We start from the raw sequence: 20,167 nt of genomic DNA on the forward strand, positions 1-20,167 counted from the left end.
TGGATGGCTGATGAATGAATGAATGTAGTGTATAAATTTGAAACTGGAAATAAAAATATCAATGACACTCTTCAGGGGTCTGAAACAACTGTGCTCCAAGTACGGCATTTGTGTCTTACTTTGAGAAACTATGAGGATGTGTGGGTGTCATCTGAGAAGGGACTTTCATGTTTTCCAATCTTCACAACACACGCTTTCAATGGTTTTGAATTTTTCAAATATTACATTCTTCAATTATTTTCCAAATACTTGTCCACGTGATGTGACAAAGAAGGCTTGAACACAGTGCCGTACCTGGTGCAGGATGTTCCTACCACACTAATATAATAATGCTAACGGAGGAGATCCAGCTGCAGCAGAGTGCTTGGCCATCAAGCATTCTTTCACCAAACACTGTCAAAATTAACCAATAACTTAAAAAGCTAATCAAGACAGATCTAACAGTACAAAAATTAAATATTAAATATAGAGGTATGTCCTGGGTATGAAACACATACTGTATGTCATATATACATACATTCAATGGCACCTCAGCTTATCGAACCTTACTGCTCATCAGATATGTACAAGTCCAGAAAGGAAAAACGAGAATCGTATTTTGTACTTCGCAGAATGATCTCGTTAAGTGTGCTGAAACAAACATAACTGATACTCGCCTGTCTAACTTAGAAAGGTAACTCTTTAGTTTCCAGGGTAATTGGGCTGTCTTGCCTCACTGTAACTTTGTCCCATTCAACTGACCATTTGGCATTTAGCACGTCTATGTCTGCCTTGTAAGGAGCCAGTGCTTCATTTCAAAATGTGATCTTGTATGTCTAACATAATCTGCTGTACAGTGACCTGGCTAAGTTAATCAAAGGGTAGGTGCGCTTTTGTTACACTATTCTTTGGGTGTGCTTTCACTGCACTACATTTTCTCTTTCTATGAACGAATCAGTAACAAAACCTATTGTCAAACTTCTGTTTAATATTAAATATCAAGCTTATTTACATCCATAATAATTATTTGTAGGCTTTCTAAAATCAGTTAATTTTCATATGTGTTAAGGCAAACTTTTCTACATAGAAACATTATGCTACTTTTCTTCAAGAATAAATTTTCAGATTTTAGTATGGTAGCTGTTAAGCTAACAATGAGTTACATATAAACAGATGCTATAAAGTATAATTCTTCATATTAAGCATTTACAAAATAAATGCAAGAGGGCAATGAAGAAAATTTATATCCTTTTAATCCTACAATTCCTGACTGATTTAGCTTAATATTGTCCATTTCAACATACATGAAAAGTTTATATATGAAATTAAGTTTTGGTACAAAATAAACAGTTGGTTCTTAGCCACGTAAAATAAATCTAATCCTTCGGGCCAGCCGTAGGAGAGCTGTTAATCAGCTCAGTGGTCTAGTTAAACTAAGATATACCTAACTTTGGTACAAAATACTTCAGGATAATAAGAGTATGTATTTAAAAAATAAAATACAAAACAACAAAATCGGATATATATTTTTTGAAGCAGATTTTTCTTATAGACATTTCTGTAGAACAATAGCCAGCCTGTCACGTCCGCATTTGTTACCATCTGCACTACGTTTTACATACTCTTCATATATTTTTTATGCTTTCTTAAATGAAGAATGTTGTGAATCAAAATATCTGTTATCTAAGAAGCAGGTGGAATACAAAATACTTGTAACAGCTTTTGAAGGATACACTCAATAAAAGAAGAGTGAAGCTGAAATGTACTGAGCTTCGTTTAGCCACTTTTTAAAAATATTAACTTTTATAAAAATCTCATAATCGCACGAGTCACTAAATGTTGAAGAAATCCACAAAAATGTCAGTGTAAACATATATTAAAGATATGTATAAAACGAGCACTTTTGAGAACCTGCTCAATTCTCACTCTCAATCTGGGATTGAGAAAAGAATTGAGCGGGTTCTCAAAAGCTCTTTTCTATATATTTTTAATGGGTGTTTACACTGAAAAAAACTGTGGATTTCTACACCAGTAACTCATACTTGTTCTAATTACATATATACAGTATGTGCCAATACTGACAACCTCCGAGGACAATCTTACAAGCTGATGAATACAGTACAGAAGTTAAAGATAATTTGGATGAGATCATTCAGAGCCACTTGAAAACACCAAATGAAACCTAACGCACAAAACATCAGATGACACCTAAAGCAAAATTAGTTCAGATGCCATTTTCAACATTCACTCTAAAGAACAAATTATTTCATACTTTGCTTTGACTAGGAGAGATAAAGCCTAATCACACACACACACACACACACACACACACAGAGAGAGAGAGAGAGAGAGAGAGAGAGAGAGAGAGAGAGAGAGAGAGAGAGAGATTCATTGCATCCAGTCCAAAGAGAGGAGCTACTCAGATTACAATCAGCAGGAACACACATATGGAGAGAGAGAGAGTAAAATAATTCATTGCATATGACTATCAGAATTGGAACTGGAATACTGTACAAAATTTAGGGCAAAGGCAAAGTGCTGGGACCTATAAGGTCATTCAGCTCTGAAAAGGAAATTGAGTAAAGAAAGTTTTAAAAGTTTAACAGGAGGAAAACCTTACAGTTACACTATGAGACAATTGTTAGTAGAGGGTGGAAGGTAAGATGGAAGAAAGAGAATATGACCAGAAGTACTGTATTAAATGAAAGGGGTTGCAGCTAGGGGCCGATGGGACACTGTAAAGAACCTTAGAACTTAATTAAATGCCTAAAGTGCATCGTGTAAGGTGGACTGACAGCACTACCCCCTACAGAGATGTATGTGGCATACAATCATCACACAAATACATACACACACACACACACACACACATCAAGCGTATGCATCATTAAATTATTGCATCCATTACTATATTCACCAGCTTACAAGATTCTTAAAACTAGAGGGGAAGAAAAATGAGAGATTTTTTCACATGGATACTACCCCAGCTCTTGGGTATACAACGCAGCAAGTACCACCACGTCTTGGGACTTCAGTACTTATTGCATTTCGTTACTTATCGGGAGGCTAGACCTCCCACTATCCGTTAAGCTGAGGTGCCAGTTTGTATAAATGAACATACAAGGACATAAAAGTCAATTTTCAATCTGTTTGTCATAACATTTACAAAAAAATTCTTAAATTACAAAAACCTAAAACTAATACTGTATATTTTCTAAAAATATGCTAATTCAAAATTCAGTCAACTACATGGCACTGAGCATACTGGCCACATGACTTGAGATTGGATATGATGTTTCTTCCTTCCCTATACCCTCTCAATACTCTTGTAATGTCAACCTTTCAAAACTAATCCAGCATATTAAAGCAATCAATTCAAGCTGGTGCATGAAGGTAGCTTGTAGCATCAATAAGAATTCTGAATACATGTAAAATACAATGGTTTCATACTAAATATTAAGATTTTAGAACACTTCACAAGGTGGTGAGAAAACCACCCTTGGTCACCAAAAATCTTCCAAGAACAATTTGAAAAGAACTCCTAGGAATCAATCTATACAATTCATAGAGGTAGCAAATACTGTAATTACTTATCATACTAAACTGGCCTAAAACCCAACAAGAGTATTGAAATTGATTTAAATGTATGTATGCATATATATTATACCATCATTTCAAGTCCAGTCAAACCCTGTGGAAACCCAACACTAACTTCATGGCAGGGAAATTTAAATTTCTTCAAGGCCAAAAAATGGAGACAAAAATGTTACTAACAGATAAGAAAGCTGAAATGGGAACATAAAACTTAGGCCGAATGCCAAGAGCTGGGACCTACGAGGTCATTCAGCAGTGAAAATAATGTTGATACAGTTGTTCGGAGAGGGTGGAAAGTAAGATGGAAGAAAGAGAATATGAAGGTCGGCAAAGTAAAAGGAACAAAAGAGGTTAACAGCTAGGGGCCAGAGGGATGCCGCTAAGAACCTCGAGTAATGTCTACAGTGCACTGCGTGAGGTACACTGACAGCGCTACCTCGCTACGGGAGATATCCTAATTGGTGGTAAATGCCTCCAACTGCAGGGCAAGTGAAAAACTCCCACTTTAGGCACTGGGCAATCCATTCTGGAATGTATGCATTTGGACACAGTAACAACACACTGTCAATAAGAAGAATAAACAGTGTACCTAAAAACTTACTCAATGATTAAATAATTTTTTACTCACACCTGAGGACCCAAACAAGATTAACAAGTCATATCAGCTATTATCATCAATCCTCAGCATCTTCGACAAGTCTGACCTAACTGTAATGAGCCATTTAGACATTACTGTACATCCACTATGTTATACACTTGGGTTCATCATGTACATCCCTTAGCTGTTGCCCTATTTTGGTAGCGCCTTATAGATAATTCCCTTTAATGTGTAATTGTAAATTATTGATATTTCATGAAAACAAATTCAATTTGTAACCTCTCAACAAACTATCCAGAGGATGTCCATTTTTTATCTTTTACTGTTTTCATAAAACATTTAGTTGACTTTATAATAACTTTCATTTTGGACTAAAACGGGGCTATCTAATCACCCCTATTTCATTCTAGAGCAAGAAAGAATTCAATGACAACTTTTGAACAGCAGCTGATGTTTCCAACTCTGGGAATTGAAAGTAACTACCATAAACATGGCAATCTTAAGTGATTATTGGAATAGGAATATAAAATTAAGCCAAAGGCAAGCACTGGGACCTATAAGGTCATTCAGTGCTGGAAGAGAAACTGAGGGTAAAGGAGATTTTAAAGGGGCATCAGGAGGAAACCTCACTCTTGCACTATAAAATAATTGTGAGGAGAGGGTTGAGGAAAGTAAGATGGGAGAATGATAATATGAACGGAAGTATAGTAAAAGGAATGAAAGGGGTTGCAGCTAGGGGCCGAAGGGAGGCTGCAAAGAACCTCCAGTGATCTTGCAGTGCACTACATGAGGTGTACTAATGGCGCTAACCCCTACAGCGATCCTGTGATTATAACAAGCAAAACAAATGACATATGGCTCCTAATAATCAAGAGAACATTCACTGCATCTGTTCTATATTTTTTTCTCGTATCACGCTGCAGATAAAAATAACTTGGGCAACTAATGGAAAAGAGCTGAGCTATTATTGAGTACAAAGGGAAAATGACAAAAACATGAGCCTATGAAAAAAAACCAACGTGTTTTCCAACTTTTTTGGAAATAAAATTTCATAACTATAAATATGTGAAAGAATGAGTGATTTTTGTTTGACTGGACAAGGAATGACCTAAAATCACAATTTGCTTATGCTATCAACTGATATCATAAACATTTGTGATAATATATATGAAACCTTAGTATTGGTATGACATGAAAACTTCTAGTATTCATATCATACTCCTAGTATTCATGAATACTCCTCGTGATTACTGCTATTACTATTTGTTGGCATCATTAACTCATCAGCAAAACCATTAACCGACTGCCTGCACGTGCAATTTAACTTGGAACTATTGTGAAGTCTACTGAAAAGGCTGATCAGCTCAGTTAAGCTTAAATCTAGAGTCTTCTACTACAATCAGTACAGAGAAAGCAAAAAACACTGATGTATTACTAGAATATGCTGAAAAATAAAACATACAGTATTACATTACATCTGACATGTAGAAGCATGACCTGTGATAGTTCTTAAAAATAAAGCAATAGCAAAATGTGCTTCATTTCATCTGAACTCGCTAGACAAAAAATAAATAAATAGAAAAACAAATATATTCAACTATGATTTGTATGAATACATTCTGTGGCATCACGAGCAACTCATTTTGAAGTGAGTGTCAATCAAGCAGTCACCCTGTAGCATGTTTCTGTCTTGCCAAATTCCCACAAATGCCAAACGAGTATGACAACTAAGGTCATACCCCTACAAATGGAAGGGTTGAACATGGCCACTAGCAGAATAATGACAAATTAAAAAAAAAGACTATTAAAAAATTTTCAGACTTTCATGAGATAAAATAATCATGTTTTCACACTGGCTTTCATTATACAGAGTAGTATTCTAACACTTTCATGGAAAGTGTGTTTTTGTAAACTTGACTAGCATTCGAGGAACATAATACAAAATATATTATAGCATATTACTAATAAATAACCAGACAATGGTTAACCGATGCATGTCATCAAACAGATATTCCCCTAGCTACAAGTACAACTGTCCAAATGATTCTTAAAATACATTTAAATCTTAAGGATGCCAACAATTTAATGTTAGCAAGAGGTCTAGATGAAATTAATTATCAAATTTAGACCAAAGGCCAAGCACTGACACCTATGAGATCATTCAGTGCTGAAAGGGGAAACTGAGAGCAAAAAGGTTTGAAAAGTTTAACTGGAGGAAAGTCTTGCAGTTGCAGTGCAACCCACTTGTTAAGAGAGGGTGGAAAGTAAGATGAAAGTTAAGAGAAAATGAATGGAGGCACAATAAAAGAAATGAAAATGGTTGCAGCTACAGGCCAAAGGGATGCTGCGTAGAACCTTAAGTAATGCCTACAGTGCACTGTGTAAGGTATACTGATGGCAATACCTCTCCACAGAGCATAACTGTTGGAGCTGTTATAATGGTCAAAGACTATAAAAAAAAAAAAAAACCCAAATTGGAAGGTTTAGACAGCAAAATGGACAACTCAAGACAATTATGTTCTACTGTTCCACACTGACTATACCAAGACTTCCAGAATCTTCCATAGAGACAAGCCACCACCAGGGAACGAACTTTCACTGGTAAAATTGCAACTTCACTTCCACCCAGTTCCTTACCATTTGAACTAAATCTTGAGTTAACGTTATTAACTCTTGACAGTGGAAGGGGGGGGGGTTCATTCATATTAAAGATATTAGATCTTATTTAACATATTACATGTTAAGATGTAACAACTGGATACTTTGAAATTGTTTTAGATTTTGCAAATTTCTTCCTAAGATTTACTCAAGTTCATGTAAAAATCTTATTTAACCACAAAAGTGTCAGTATTACTGCCTTCAAGAATGCAACTTACTCTGAAATAATCATATTGGGCATTCCTTTTATTTATTAAGTCACTGTTTCGTTAGAAAAAAAGCAAAGGACTAAATCAAGAGACAAAGCGTCAAAAATAAAAAAGGTAATCTGCATGCTTCCAGGACCAATCTTGAAGGTGGATACTTTCTATGGTGAAAAATAATGCATAGGTTATTGGCGCACTGAATTTCTTTTCAATTACTGTAAGAGTCAACACAGCAAGCACACAATGTACTGTTAACGTTACAGTACACAGTATGCAAAACCATCAGAATAAAGTGTTATCAATAATTTACAATCTACTCATTGCTAAATGTAGACACTGGACGAACATATGTCCACCTCCTGCAGTACAAGCCCAATGGAAATAAGGCAAAGAGAAGAAAAGAGAAAGGACATTTGCAAGTCATGGTACAGTATATGGAAGCAAAGCAAGAACTCTAGTAGATCAATACCACAGTCTGAAACATAAACACAACTCTAGACACCCTCAAGGTTTGCCTTCAGAGATAAAACTGGAACTGGAATATAAAATTTAGGCCAAAGGCCAAACGCTGGAATCTATGAGGTAATTCAGTGCCGTAATGGAAATGAGAGTAAAAGAGGTTTGAAAGGGTTAACAGAAGGAAAACCTTGCTGTTAGGAGAGGGTGGATAGTGAGATGGAAGACAATATGACCGAAGGTAGAGTAAAAGGAATGAAAGGGGTTGCAACTTGAGGCCAAAAGGATGCCGCAAAGTGCCTTAAGTAATCCTACAGCACACCGCAAGAGGTGCACTGGTAGTACTACCCCCCCTATGGGTGATATATATGTTTAAAGGTGAACTTTAGGAGCTTTGTTAGGTAAATAACAAGAAACCAGATTTAACAGATAAAAAGTAAAAGACAGGGAGCACTGCACCTGGTGTAAAAGGATGGTGCAAAGAAAATTCGATAACATTTATAGTATGCCATGTCAACCATACTGAATGGTGGTCCCTATGGGGGCTTGCAAGTAGGAAAGAAATCACAAAACACCGAAACTGGAAGATTATTATTATTCAGAACAGAGCCCTATTCAGATGGAATAAGCCCATAGGGGCCACTGACTTAAAATTTGTTCAAGCTTTCAAAGAGCATAGGTAATAGGAAATATAGAAAGAAGAGATCACTTATTAGAAAAGAAAAAATAAATTAACAAACTGATAACGAGATAGATAAAATGTACGTAAATGATTAAAATACAAGGATAATTTTTCTAGGGTAATAATGCATTGCATCTTTGCTTGAACTTCTGAGGTTCCAATTGCTTTCCAGCAAGAGAGAGGCAGGCCACACTGAAACTGAGAAACTGGGTTCAAGTGGAGTACCTGAGACAAAATGCCTCTTGAATTAATCATAAAAATCAAGGGAAATGTCTATGCAACCCCAAATCTGAGACTTCAAAACCTCTGATGTACAGATTATACAAAAATTACAGAATACAAAAACTCTGGGTGTAAGAGGTGCAATAAGATTACATATGGCACAGTTTAGGAAAACAGAATTGGCTGTGAAATTTGACGCCAATTTTCATTTTCATGAGATGAAACTGTAGTAATTAGGGAATAAGACAGGTAAATCAAGAGACACTATCTAGGAGGCAATGAACTTTGGAGGTGACAAGAGCAATGCAAGATTATAAATGAAAATCAGCAATGGCTTCCGAGGAAAGGAAAAATAGAAACAAGAATGGCAGAATCACTGGTAGAAGTATCAATAGAAAGGTACACGAGAAAGGGTTATAGACAACACAGCTCAATTTTGTTCAACCAATGTGGTTGTGTAGCTACTACATGTTCAACAAATGTGGCTGTGTAGCCATTATATAAACATGTAATGTAGCGAGTTTAAAAATACTGTTCTTATAAAAACACAAAGACTCTGCTTGGTCCTGGAAACACGGATGTCATGGTACTATACTGATAATGATAATGATAGCCAATCTGAAATCATGACAATGGTAATAATGACCTATAATAGTAATACCCACAGCACTGATATAAACTGCCAATGTTACTAATAAATATAAATGAATACAGTCTATAATGTGCAGAGCTGAATCAAATATGTGCATAACTGAGCAGAACTAAAAACTTTAACATATTACAAAAACCTTAACTTAATATTGTGTGCACCAGTACAACTTAGGCTAATTAGAAGATTTTAAATCACCAAAAAGATGAGCGCCAGACCTAAATTTATGTTATACACAGGAGAGAATAAAAACTATTAGTCATTCATTACACCTTCAATTACACAAGGTTACCTTTCCTGAAATTGGGGGATTGATTAAGTTTTCTGCAACTTGAGAGTGACAACACATTTCAACCCTAGGATGCCTAATATAAACATCCCAAACAGTGAAAAGACATTCCTAACCATTTTCCCCAATAGGATTCTTGTACGTAATGTCCAAGTACTGTACATGTATGTATATGGACATAGCAGATATCTCAATCTTGCCTTAAAAGGCCATATGAGTGGTTCATAGTTCTCAATCTGTATGGTAAAGTCTGTAATATATAATAAATAAAAATTTCATATTTCAGCCAATAACTTGGAGATTTCCTGGGACATTAACCATTATAAAACTCTATCAATGGATTTGCAGCCCTGTCTTGTAGCATAGTTATAGAGAAATACAGAGATGCAGCATTATACAACACCAAGACCCCTAAAACTCCATTCCTCCTACATTACAATATCAGGGTCTCATCTTTATCAAATAACTACTTCATGCTGTCATTTGTGATACATTAATCATGTTTCGTAATGCTGAATTTTTAAGAGTAAACCATAAAAAAGCTTGTACAGTATGGTGTATTTAACATGAATGTTATCCACTCTTCGATATCAACATTGCCACTAACTCAAGCACAAGGCCATTAAACCAAGAACAAGGGACTGTTTTGTTTGGTTACCTTGGAAATTCAACAGGAATTCTAAATACTGTAAACACCGTATTTAACATAAATGAAAAATATCAAAACACACTCCTAGATCTTACTTAAAAGATTAATGGCTTCAGTTACTTTTCAAATGTTTCGTTCTACAAATTTCAGCTATTTTGATGTGCAATGATTAAAAGACCTCCACAGATATAACAAAAAAATGAAGAGCGTCATCCCCAGACTAATTACTGAATGGCTGATAGACATCATAAATAACGAGATAACAAATCATAATAAAAAATCTGAAACAAAATTTAATACTGGCTACTGTATTCAATGTTCTCCAACTCGCAGGTATTGATAAAAAATGTTCTAGTCAAAGACACACTAGAATTTCCTTGGTTCCTTTAAAAACCACTTCGCCTAAATGAATGAAAGATATCCAACATTTTCTCCATGACAGAAACCTACACAATGTGGCCCAACTCCAAGTAATTAGTGACTAAAGCTGAGGACTTGTTAGAAGAACATATTTTTGTCTAGACTACAATATGTAACAATATCTTACATTTTCAAGTGCAATTCTGATGGTTTACCTTAAAAATACAAGCACTATATAAATCCTGTATGGATTTTTAAAAAAGTGATATGGATGAAATCCAAATTAGGCTTCTCTCAAAGGCACTCCTAGCAACAGGTGAGGAAAATGCTGCACCCTGCTTTTCATTCAGTAATGCACCGAGACCAGTCTCGGAAATAATAAAAGGCGTATGCAAAAAATACTCTGTATACAAACTAACCTGTAACGGAAAGACAAAACAGAAAACTGCGGCAAAATACTACAAACTTTATAGAGCCCAAACAAATACAGGGAAGGAAAAGCATCATTATTCAGTAACTGTAAATCAATGACCATCGAAGAAAGCAAATGTATGGCTGCCAGTGCTTATAAATGTAAAATTAAAATGCATGAAAATCGTAATACTGTGCATACTACAGTACAGTATATACAGGGATATCAATCTACAAGTACTGCCAAGAACAAGTAGACCTTGATAGTAACATGGCAAAGAATTCTTAAAACTACAAAATATTGCAATGTATGTACTCCAAAAATTAACAACTAAATTCACCCTTATAACTAATGATTGCTAATGATCAGCAAAACTAGAAATTTAGCATACAGTACTTCCAAAAATGAGCATAAGCCAAAAATATTTTTTCTGCAAAACTTTCAGACAAAATTTAGCAAACAATGTCACCTTCAGCTTCATGAATCAGTCAAGGCTATCAACAAATTAAAATGGCAAATTTCTTAGGCACTGAAAAAATCTTGAATCTTGTCATTCAACGTACAATACTGTATTTGCTACTGCCTGTAATTATTTTATCAACATGATCCCACCTGGGTAAGGCATGACACTATACTTACATCATCTGCATCCTTTCCAACTTGATTCTTTGACGTTTCCTGAAAGAGAAACGCAAAGTTAAAAACTACAGTATAACTGGTTTCCATATGGAACACACTTTACATTTTCTTCGTGTAAAATCCACTAGTAAACTAAGTTCATTAGTACGTCAGCACAAGCAAGCAAACACACTTTAGAAGCACCGAGGATTGAAGTTGTGTTCCAAAAAAAATTTACATAATTCCTAATGTTACGACATTGAATAATGTAAGGTATCTGTCATACTACAAGAACACAATATATAATTTAGGCCAAAGGCCAAGCACTGGGACCTATGAGATCATTCAGTGCTGAAAGGGAAATTGACAGTAAGGTGGTCTGAAAGCTGAACAGGTAACAGGAGGAAAACCTCGCAATATCACTATGAATCAATTGTTAGAAGTGGGTAGAGGGTGGAAAGTAAGATAGAGGAAAGAGAACATGAATAGTAGAGGGTGGAAAGTAAGATGGAGGAAAGAGAATATGAATGGAGGTACTGTACAAGGAATGAAAGAGGTTGCAGCTAGGGACCAAAGGCACGCTGCAAAGAACCTTAAGTAATGCCTACAGTGCATCACGTAAGGTGGTCACGCTAAAGGTCTTAATTTTAGAATTGGTCATTCCAACTGGTGCTTTGAAAAAAAACATCCAAGAGATTCTGATGCAGATTGTATAACCCAATAGGCACAATCAGCCCAACCTCAAAATCAAATATGGAAAATTCTGAAACTGATCACTAACCAAATCACAGTGGAATGGAATATAAAATTTAGGCAAAAGACTAAGTGCTGGAATCCATGAGGTCATTAAGGGAAACAGAGTAGAAAGGTCTGTAAGTTGCAACAGGAAGAAAACCCTTCGCAGTTGCACTATGACACAATTGTTAGGAAAGGGTAGAAGAAAGAGAATATGAACAGAGATACAATAAAATTGAAATAGGGGGTGGCAGCTAGGGCCAAAGAACCTCAATGCCTACAGTGCACTGACAGCACTAGTCCCCTTCCTACAGGGCACATCACAAAAACATATTGATGTAAAAGAAAGCCCCTTTTCAACAAGGATTATATACTTTCAATTCTTAAATTTCCAGATCCAACGTATGTTAAGACAGTCACAGGATGATATTTCTTGGTAGCGAGTGATAATTATGTATATATGTAAGATAACACCTTACCCTACGTCATCATTTCATTCCAAAGCTTGACATGAATATGAAAATGCTTGAAGTCAAATAAACCCCTTAAACAATTCCCTTGACACACTATTAACCCTATAAGCAACACCATCACTGTGCTAATAACTGGGGTCACTGCAGTGACCAGTTGAACTTCATTGTTAGATGATGTGATGCTGTTCAAACTTCTGTACACATGACAGAAATGTACCTGTACTGAAGTCACTGCAGTGACCAGCAACAACGCAGTTTTCCTCATACAGCATGATATTCACAGACAAGTGACATAATCTTCCAAAGGAAATTTTTTTTTTTTAAATTTAGAAAACTATCTTAAAGCCCTTGAAACTACTCTTGGACACACAAGGTGCAGCAGAGCACTTTTGCAACTCACTCCTAACTATAAATGTGACCAGAGCTGGAGCAGGCACTCTATCATCTCCTGAGCAGCTTAACACAGAAACCAGCATGTTATGCAACCAGTCTCAATTTATGCTAAAAGTAACACCTAGCAAAAAGAGGTGCATAGAATGAAGAGCTCAATTTAGAATTAAAAACAAGCAGAAAAGACGTCCAATGCGCGAAAACCAAATATGACAATGATGCTAATTGTAGCTTCAAATCATCAGTAATCTGGACGTGCAGTATCAAAGTAAAACTTGTTACCCAAAATCATAGTACAATATATATTTTAAAGATTGTAGTACCAACAGTATTATGCACTCAATATGTATACGAAAGGGATAGCCAACAAGAGTTTCAATTTAATAATGAAAAATATTAAAGAATGTAATATAAATAACAAATTACCTCCGGGCAAGACTGCCCCTAAAACGCCTAAAAGGACAGACAGCCAGCATGCATACACACGCACGGCAGTTCAAGTCAAACACAGCTTGCTTCACCCCTCAAGTAACACCACTACCCGATTAGATGGTTTAAATCGACACCTCATCTTAACCCTTAAGGGACGGGCTAATTATATATATCACGCAACACCCCAGACCAGGCAAACCTCAAGGTTGGCCAATTTAAGGAAAAAAAAAAAACATCAATGGGCAGCAGAAGATATGCAAATGCACATGGTGTAAGAAAAAAATTCTAATAAAATTTCCCTACCTTCCACAGGAAATTGAAAGCAACTATTTACGACCCCTGTGTGGGGCCTCTTACAAAACTCAAATTTTACCAAGTTATACATGTTTTTTCTAATAATTTATTTTATTTTATTTTGTAAAATTACAATTACAGCTTACACAATATCATAACAGGTAAGAAATAAAATCAGTAACAAATTCTGAGTATATTTGTTGTAAAATATTTACACAAATTTACTGACATTGGGAGATGCAGTAACTTTTTTGGAGGTATACATGTTTTTTCTAATATTTCTTTGCAAAATTACAATTATGACTGACATCATATAAAAGACATGAACTAAAACCAACAGCAATCCCTGGGTATATTTATGAGCAAATAAATAAAAGGACATCGTGGGAGAGAGAGGAGCAAGACATTCCCCATCAAGTCAAGAATAATACTGATCTCCCTGAGACGCCCACTGATTGAGCTGAGCTGAATCTTAAAGTTGCCTAGATTCATTTATGGGCCACTGAAGTGACGAAAACTCTTTCCTGATTGATACAGCCAAATTGTATGGCGCGTAATATTAATACTGCTCTGCTCAGAGGGGATCCGTCCACCGTCCGAAACCTGTTTTAGATCCTCTCATGAGGGGATCCGTCCACTTCGGGTTAATCATACTCAACACCACCCAAGATAAATACTTTACATTAAGGGACTGGATGGTGTGATAAATAAAGTACTGTATAGTGTTCAGGGCCAACGTCTAGGCAGAGTTCAAGAAAGCAATTTACAGAACCAGCAATGAAAAACCAAGAAATAATATTGACTGGAGAGTTAGCTCCACATATGAAAATTTTAAACTGAAAGATTATGAGAACCACACAGATACAGTATTATGACCAAAGTATTTAAAGATACTCAAATGCATCTCAAGTCCTAAGCAAAATTCTGATTACCTTTCCAGTTCATATGAAAGTACCAAAATAAATACAGGCACAGATTTACCCTGACAGTACCTCTGCTGTTGATTACTCCATCTGCCCCAGTGCAGCAGACCTTGCTAAACCAATTGCAATATTTCACATCAAGCACACTACAGGGCGCTGTTTCCTTCATAATTTAAACTGGTGGGAAGGGATTAAGTAACCCCAATCAAAAGTACTGTTAATATATGGTCTAAGGTATTCTTATACAGGTGGTACTTCTATGTAAAATATATGTATATTTTACATCTTATAAGCGGACAGCAATGCATGAAATGAAATACAAAATTTAGGCCAAAGGCCAAGTGCTGGAACCACTGAGGTCATTCTGTGCTAAAAAGGGAAATTGGGAGTTAAAAGGTTTGAAAGGTGTAACAAGAGGAAAACCTCAGAGTTGCACTATGAAACAATACCCAGAGAGGGTGGAAGGTAAGTTAGAAGAGAATATGAACGGAGGTACAGTAAGAGGAATGAAAGGGGATGCAGCTTGGGACCAAAGGGATGCTGCGAAGAACATTAAGTAATGCCTACAGAGCACCTTATGGGATGCACTGATGGCACTACCGACCTACAGGGCTGACAGCAGTGCACTCCCGATTATTCTTAACAAACCTCCAAGCGAAGATGCCATGCATTGCTACCCTACAGCAATTCCCCTTGCACCTCATAGTTTACATTTTTAGGCAGTGACCTTTTTAATGCCTACATTAGATATGCAGTGGTGTGAATTAGCATGTGGTCTGTGACAACAGTAAAAATAATCTGAGGCATACTGAAAATTGGTACAAAATGTGTTAATTTGAAGGATAATGTGGATATTGGTGGCATCAAGTTCCAAATGCAGGCAGTCCCCAGTTATCGGCAGCCTCGGTTATCAGCAATCCGGTTTTACGGCGCTTGTCCAGAGACGACGATAACCGGATTTTCGACACCGATCTCCAGTTATCGGTGCCGATCCCCGATTATCGGCGCTGATCCCCGGTTATCAGCGCCGATAACCGGATATCAGCGCCAATAACCAGGGATCAGCACCATTGTCACCAACTTTTGGTTATCGTCACACTGTCAGGAACGGAACCCCACCGATAACTGGGGACTGCCTGTATACTCAAAATTCTCTCCTAGTTTCCAAATAAGTTTTGCTTGTTTTATGGTATTCAATAAAATTTTTTTTACTTTATATCTCATATTAACAGCAGAATTAATATTTGTTGTCTTAGGCACTCTGCATTTCACTTTAATTCTGCTTTTATTCCAACAATGTCTCATGTAAAATTTAACCTGAAGTAACTCTGAAGGATAACAAGACTTTAGCAATCTACATACAGGCCCTCATTGTACTGGTGGTCACCATCTATTCTACTTAGATTTGTTGATGCCCAGGGATGGATTCTCTCAGGTGTAATTAAGAAACCCCTCTACTTGTCTAGTATCAATCTTTTCAAGTGTTGTTTCTTAAGACATTCAAAGGTTTTCTCTTGCCAACAAAAATTTGTGGTGGGCAGCTTCCCATTTGGTGGCACAAGGTTCACTTCTCAAAAGATAAGTCACACCCAGTGTTTGAAGTGATAAAACTGAATCATAGCTGACCTTAGATTGACCCAAGAGAACATTACTGATTCTGCATACTAGTAAACTGCTAGTGCAGAGCAGGAAGGTGCCTTCAAGAAAAAGGATGACAGTACATTACAACGTCTTACCCTAGATGGGTTCTGTTGTAAAATTCTTGTAACCCTGCAGCAGAGACACTGAATCCAGCTGTGTCACACTCAAGGATATGACCAAACAATGACAGATTTTAAGGTAATATCCTTTGTATCTGGTTATTAATCATATTTTTTCAACCTTTGGAAACTATTTGACATTATTTTGTATACTCATGTAAGTTGCTGCAACATGTTTGGTCAACTTATTGGTCCCTCTTGGAGTAATTTCTTAGCTTTTAGTATCTAAATGTTGACTTGACAAATTAGCTTAACCTACATACAGTAACACCAGCAAACCAATAAATACAAGTAGCCTGCCAATCCCAGCAACTTATCACTGTGGGAACAATTTTGGAAACAATCATCTAATAGAAGTTAGAAAAGGGTCAAGTGGGTTAGACAGTTTAATACTGCTGTCAAAAAGTGCATCCAATTTACATGTTCCAGGCCTGAGTTAGTTATCTTTTGCAGGCCAAAATATTTTCAACTCATCAGATTTCGAACAAGCTAGATACTGTATAATGTATCCTACTTTTCACAAACTCACATTGACATATCAAACAATTGCAGTAATGTATAAATAAATTTTATAAACCTATTTCTCTACTACAGTAAGTGCTTAGCTAATAACTGAAATCAACTAGCCTAGGCATGGTTAAGCTACTTACCTCAGCATAAATTAACATAGGCCTATTAAGGATTGTAGGACAAATTGGAGACAAATAGAAAAAGGAGCTACTGACTATGAAACCACTGGCAAAGTCTATGCATCTCTGAAAACAAGCTTCAGAGCTAACCTAGGCCTTATTATAATTTATAGTAACATTTAAACCAACTGATATAAATAACATTTAAACCTACATCCAAGCTTAAATTATGTGCATCAAGCATTTTTATCAACTCATACAACAGAGTCTTTGTCTTATATGAAACCAAAATGTATCTTCATTTAGATACAACATATGACCTTAAACTCTGAGGAATGGCTTTAGGTTATTTAAAGGGATATATTTTCCCCAAGGACAAAAGCTCCCATGGTTGCCAAGTATATGCAAACCATAATGTTACACCTGAAAGGTCAAGTTAGGATGCATCTAAATAGCAATGCACCATTTTTTATACTAGGTTAAAGACAAAGTGCCCTTCGTTAGGTCAAGTCCTTACAATCAGTGCTTATATAAAAAAAAAACCATATACAGTATTTCTCACAATACTCATCTTGCAGTTTGCAAATATTTTACCCTTGATATTGGTACTAATGGAATGCAATGGAATTTAAATTTAGGCCAAAGGCCAAGTGCTCAGACCTATGAGGCCATTCAGCACTGATAGAGATACTGAGAGTGAAAAGGTCTAAGGGTATACCAGGAGGAAAACCTCTCAGTTGCATTATGAAAATCTGTTAGGAGTGGGTACAAAGACATATGAAGAGAATATGAACAGAGGTATAGTAAAAGGAATGAAAGAGACTGCAGCTAGGTGCTGAAGGGATGCTGCAAAGTACCTCAAGCAATGCCTACTGTGCACCACATAGGGTGCACTGACCAGTACTACCCAACTACGAGATGTTGGTACTATTCATACCATCATTTCTACAAAATTAAAACAATGTTTTCACCAATGTGGTCCACCCAGATAGCCTGACTTAACCTCTTTTTATTGACAATTTGTTTGGGGGTAAGGGGGAGTACCACCATTCAAGACTATTGCATAGTACCAGGTACATGAAGGTAGTACGCGCATACTACCAACCTTCCTCTTTTCAGGTCTAGACCTCTTATGATTTTGTAAATTTTTTTAAAGGTTTGGAGCAAAACAAACAGTATTGGTGCTGCCAGGCGTATGATGAAGCAAAACAAACATTATTGCTGGCTATAGATTCAGACATTTGGATATAGCCTATACTGTGTATACACAAATACACATATACATAAAGTCTCTCTCTCTCTCTCTCTCTCTCTCTCTCTCTCTCTCTCTCCCAAATAGACGATAAAAAAATTTAGTGTACTATTTGGAAACAAGTATAATCTCTCTCTGAAATAGATGAAAAAGTGTCAAATGGCAACGCTCACTATATTCATGCATGGCAAGTAGAAGGGAACATCAGTTTGATTTGCACTTCTGGGCAGTATAGGTGGAGTATCTAGTACATTCTGGATACAAATGGGTTCAGGCCCTTGGGGATGTATGTAAAAAACACAAATGTGTATATGCATATATGTATGTATATATAACATATATATACACTGAGAAATTCAGTTTGGTAGTGAACACATTTACATTTTGTTAACTTTCTCAGTAAAGAAGAGGTTAAAGGTAGCATTATGTTTTCTTTGTATGCTAACATTTTATCCTGCTACACTTTCTGAATGGGATATATACTTGGCTAGGCTTTACCTATGTCCCCATTTCTAAAATTCTGAGCCAAATTTCAGTTACTTCCAAATTCCACCACAGATATGTAAAAAAAATAATGGTGTTAACTTTTCATTTAACAAAGCTACAATTACACAAAAGAATAAAAACTAACTGCTCACAACCCTACTTCCTTTGGCAGTGGAAGACCCAAAGCGCACACAACATATATGCAGTCACTGAAAGCGCCTCCTACTACAGGCTACCTTTACACATTTTTGCAAGGTTTGCAACGCTTGAAAGCAACAGGTTAAAGTTTCACTCTTTGGAGTGAGCTTAAGCAGAGACAGTAACGTTAGTTAAATTTTTAAGGATACTACTAAAATAATCTTACAAACAGTTTCTATTGTATTCTTTTATGAAACAGTCCTGAAAGTTGGCAAAAGGGAATCTTCCAACAAAAAACTACAAAAGAACTGATTCTAAGGTTAAATGACTTTTTTTCATTTCTTAAAAGACTGGCCATAATGCTCTTTGCTTTCCTAAATCCAAAGGCTACTTTCTAATTTGATCAATGACTGTTTGAATTTCTTCAAATTGTTTAACTTAATGAAGTGTGCAAATAATCTAAGAAAATAAGTGAGCACGTGACTACTACTGTATGTGATTATTTAGCAAGTCTAAATTCGTGTGATCATTTTTATGCAGGATAACATTTCAAAAATAATATGCAGTTAAAAAGGTGTAGATTACATTGCATATGAAATAAATTTAACCTTGATGTTTTGTCATGGTAACCAGGTTATATGGGCTCGTACATGGTTTTATCGTATACCATAAATCGTAGTTACGTTTCAAGATAAAATTTCAACTTCCTGTCATGAGCATGATTATCATACTAAACCCATGAGGAAACAAGACAGCTTGAATGGTGGTACTGCCATCAGATTTACTATGGCTGTAGCCTGCTCCAGGTTAGGCATTTTATCTTGCATTACAATTTCTGTTAAGGCTACTAATGGGTGTTGCTAACATGTGAGAACTTGAATGGGTTTCCAATGTAATCTCAAGTATTTGAACAATCCCAAAAATGTTGACTTCATAAACCTCAACGGAATTAGGGATCGCACACCCTCAAGGAACCATACATACAAAGCTGATAGCACTCAGGATTTTTTTTTTTTTTTGCATCACTTACTCGAAAGAAATTAGCAGCAGAAGAACTGTGCCTTATTTTTTGGTAACCTTACATATTTTAGTTTGTGATATATTATTACATGATTATAGTAATATGATTCTGGCACTTTAAACAAAGTCCTATGCACATGGGAGTCATGACCTAACCTATAGTGAACAGCCAACACTACAGGCCTATCCCCAGGTTAATTGGAAAGACAAGGTAAAACTTTTGCATAAGTGGTCATTAATTATTGACCAAGAATACCAGCACC

General features: G+C 36.2%; 1 protein-coding gene across 15 annotated transcripts in view; it reads right to left on the reverse strand.

The window, feature by feature from the left end:
- LOC136840654 (serine/threonine-protein phosphatase 2A 56 kDa regulatory subunit delta isoform-like) overlaps positions 1-20,167 on the reverse strand; it is a 44,283-nt gene that overhangs the window by 19,808 nt on the left and 4,308 nt on the right. For all 15 annotated transcript variants that reach the window (XM_067107357.1, XM_067107363.1, XM_067107362.1 and 12 more), the window contains exon 2: positions 11,394-11,432. In XM_067107357.1, the coding sequence (XP_066963458.1) occupies positions 11,394-11,432 (39 nt within the window). The remainder of the gene's footprint in view (positions 1-11,393; positions 11,433-20,167) is intronic.

The sequence above is a fragment of the Macrobrachium rosenbergii genome, chromosome 8 (assembly GCF_040412425.1).
Source record: "Macrobrachium rosenbergii isolate ZJJX-2024 chromosome 8, ASM4041242v1, whole genome shotgun sequence".
In the NCBI taxonomy this organism is placed as follows: Eukaryota; Metazoa; Arthropoda; class Malacostraca; order Decapoda; family Palaemonidae; genus Macrobrachium; species Macrobrachium rosenbergii.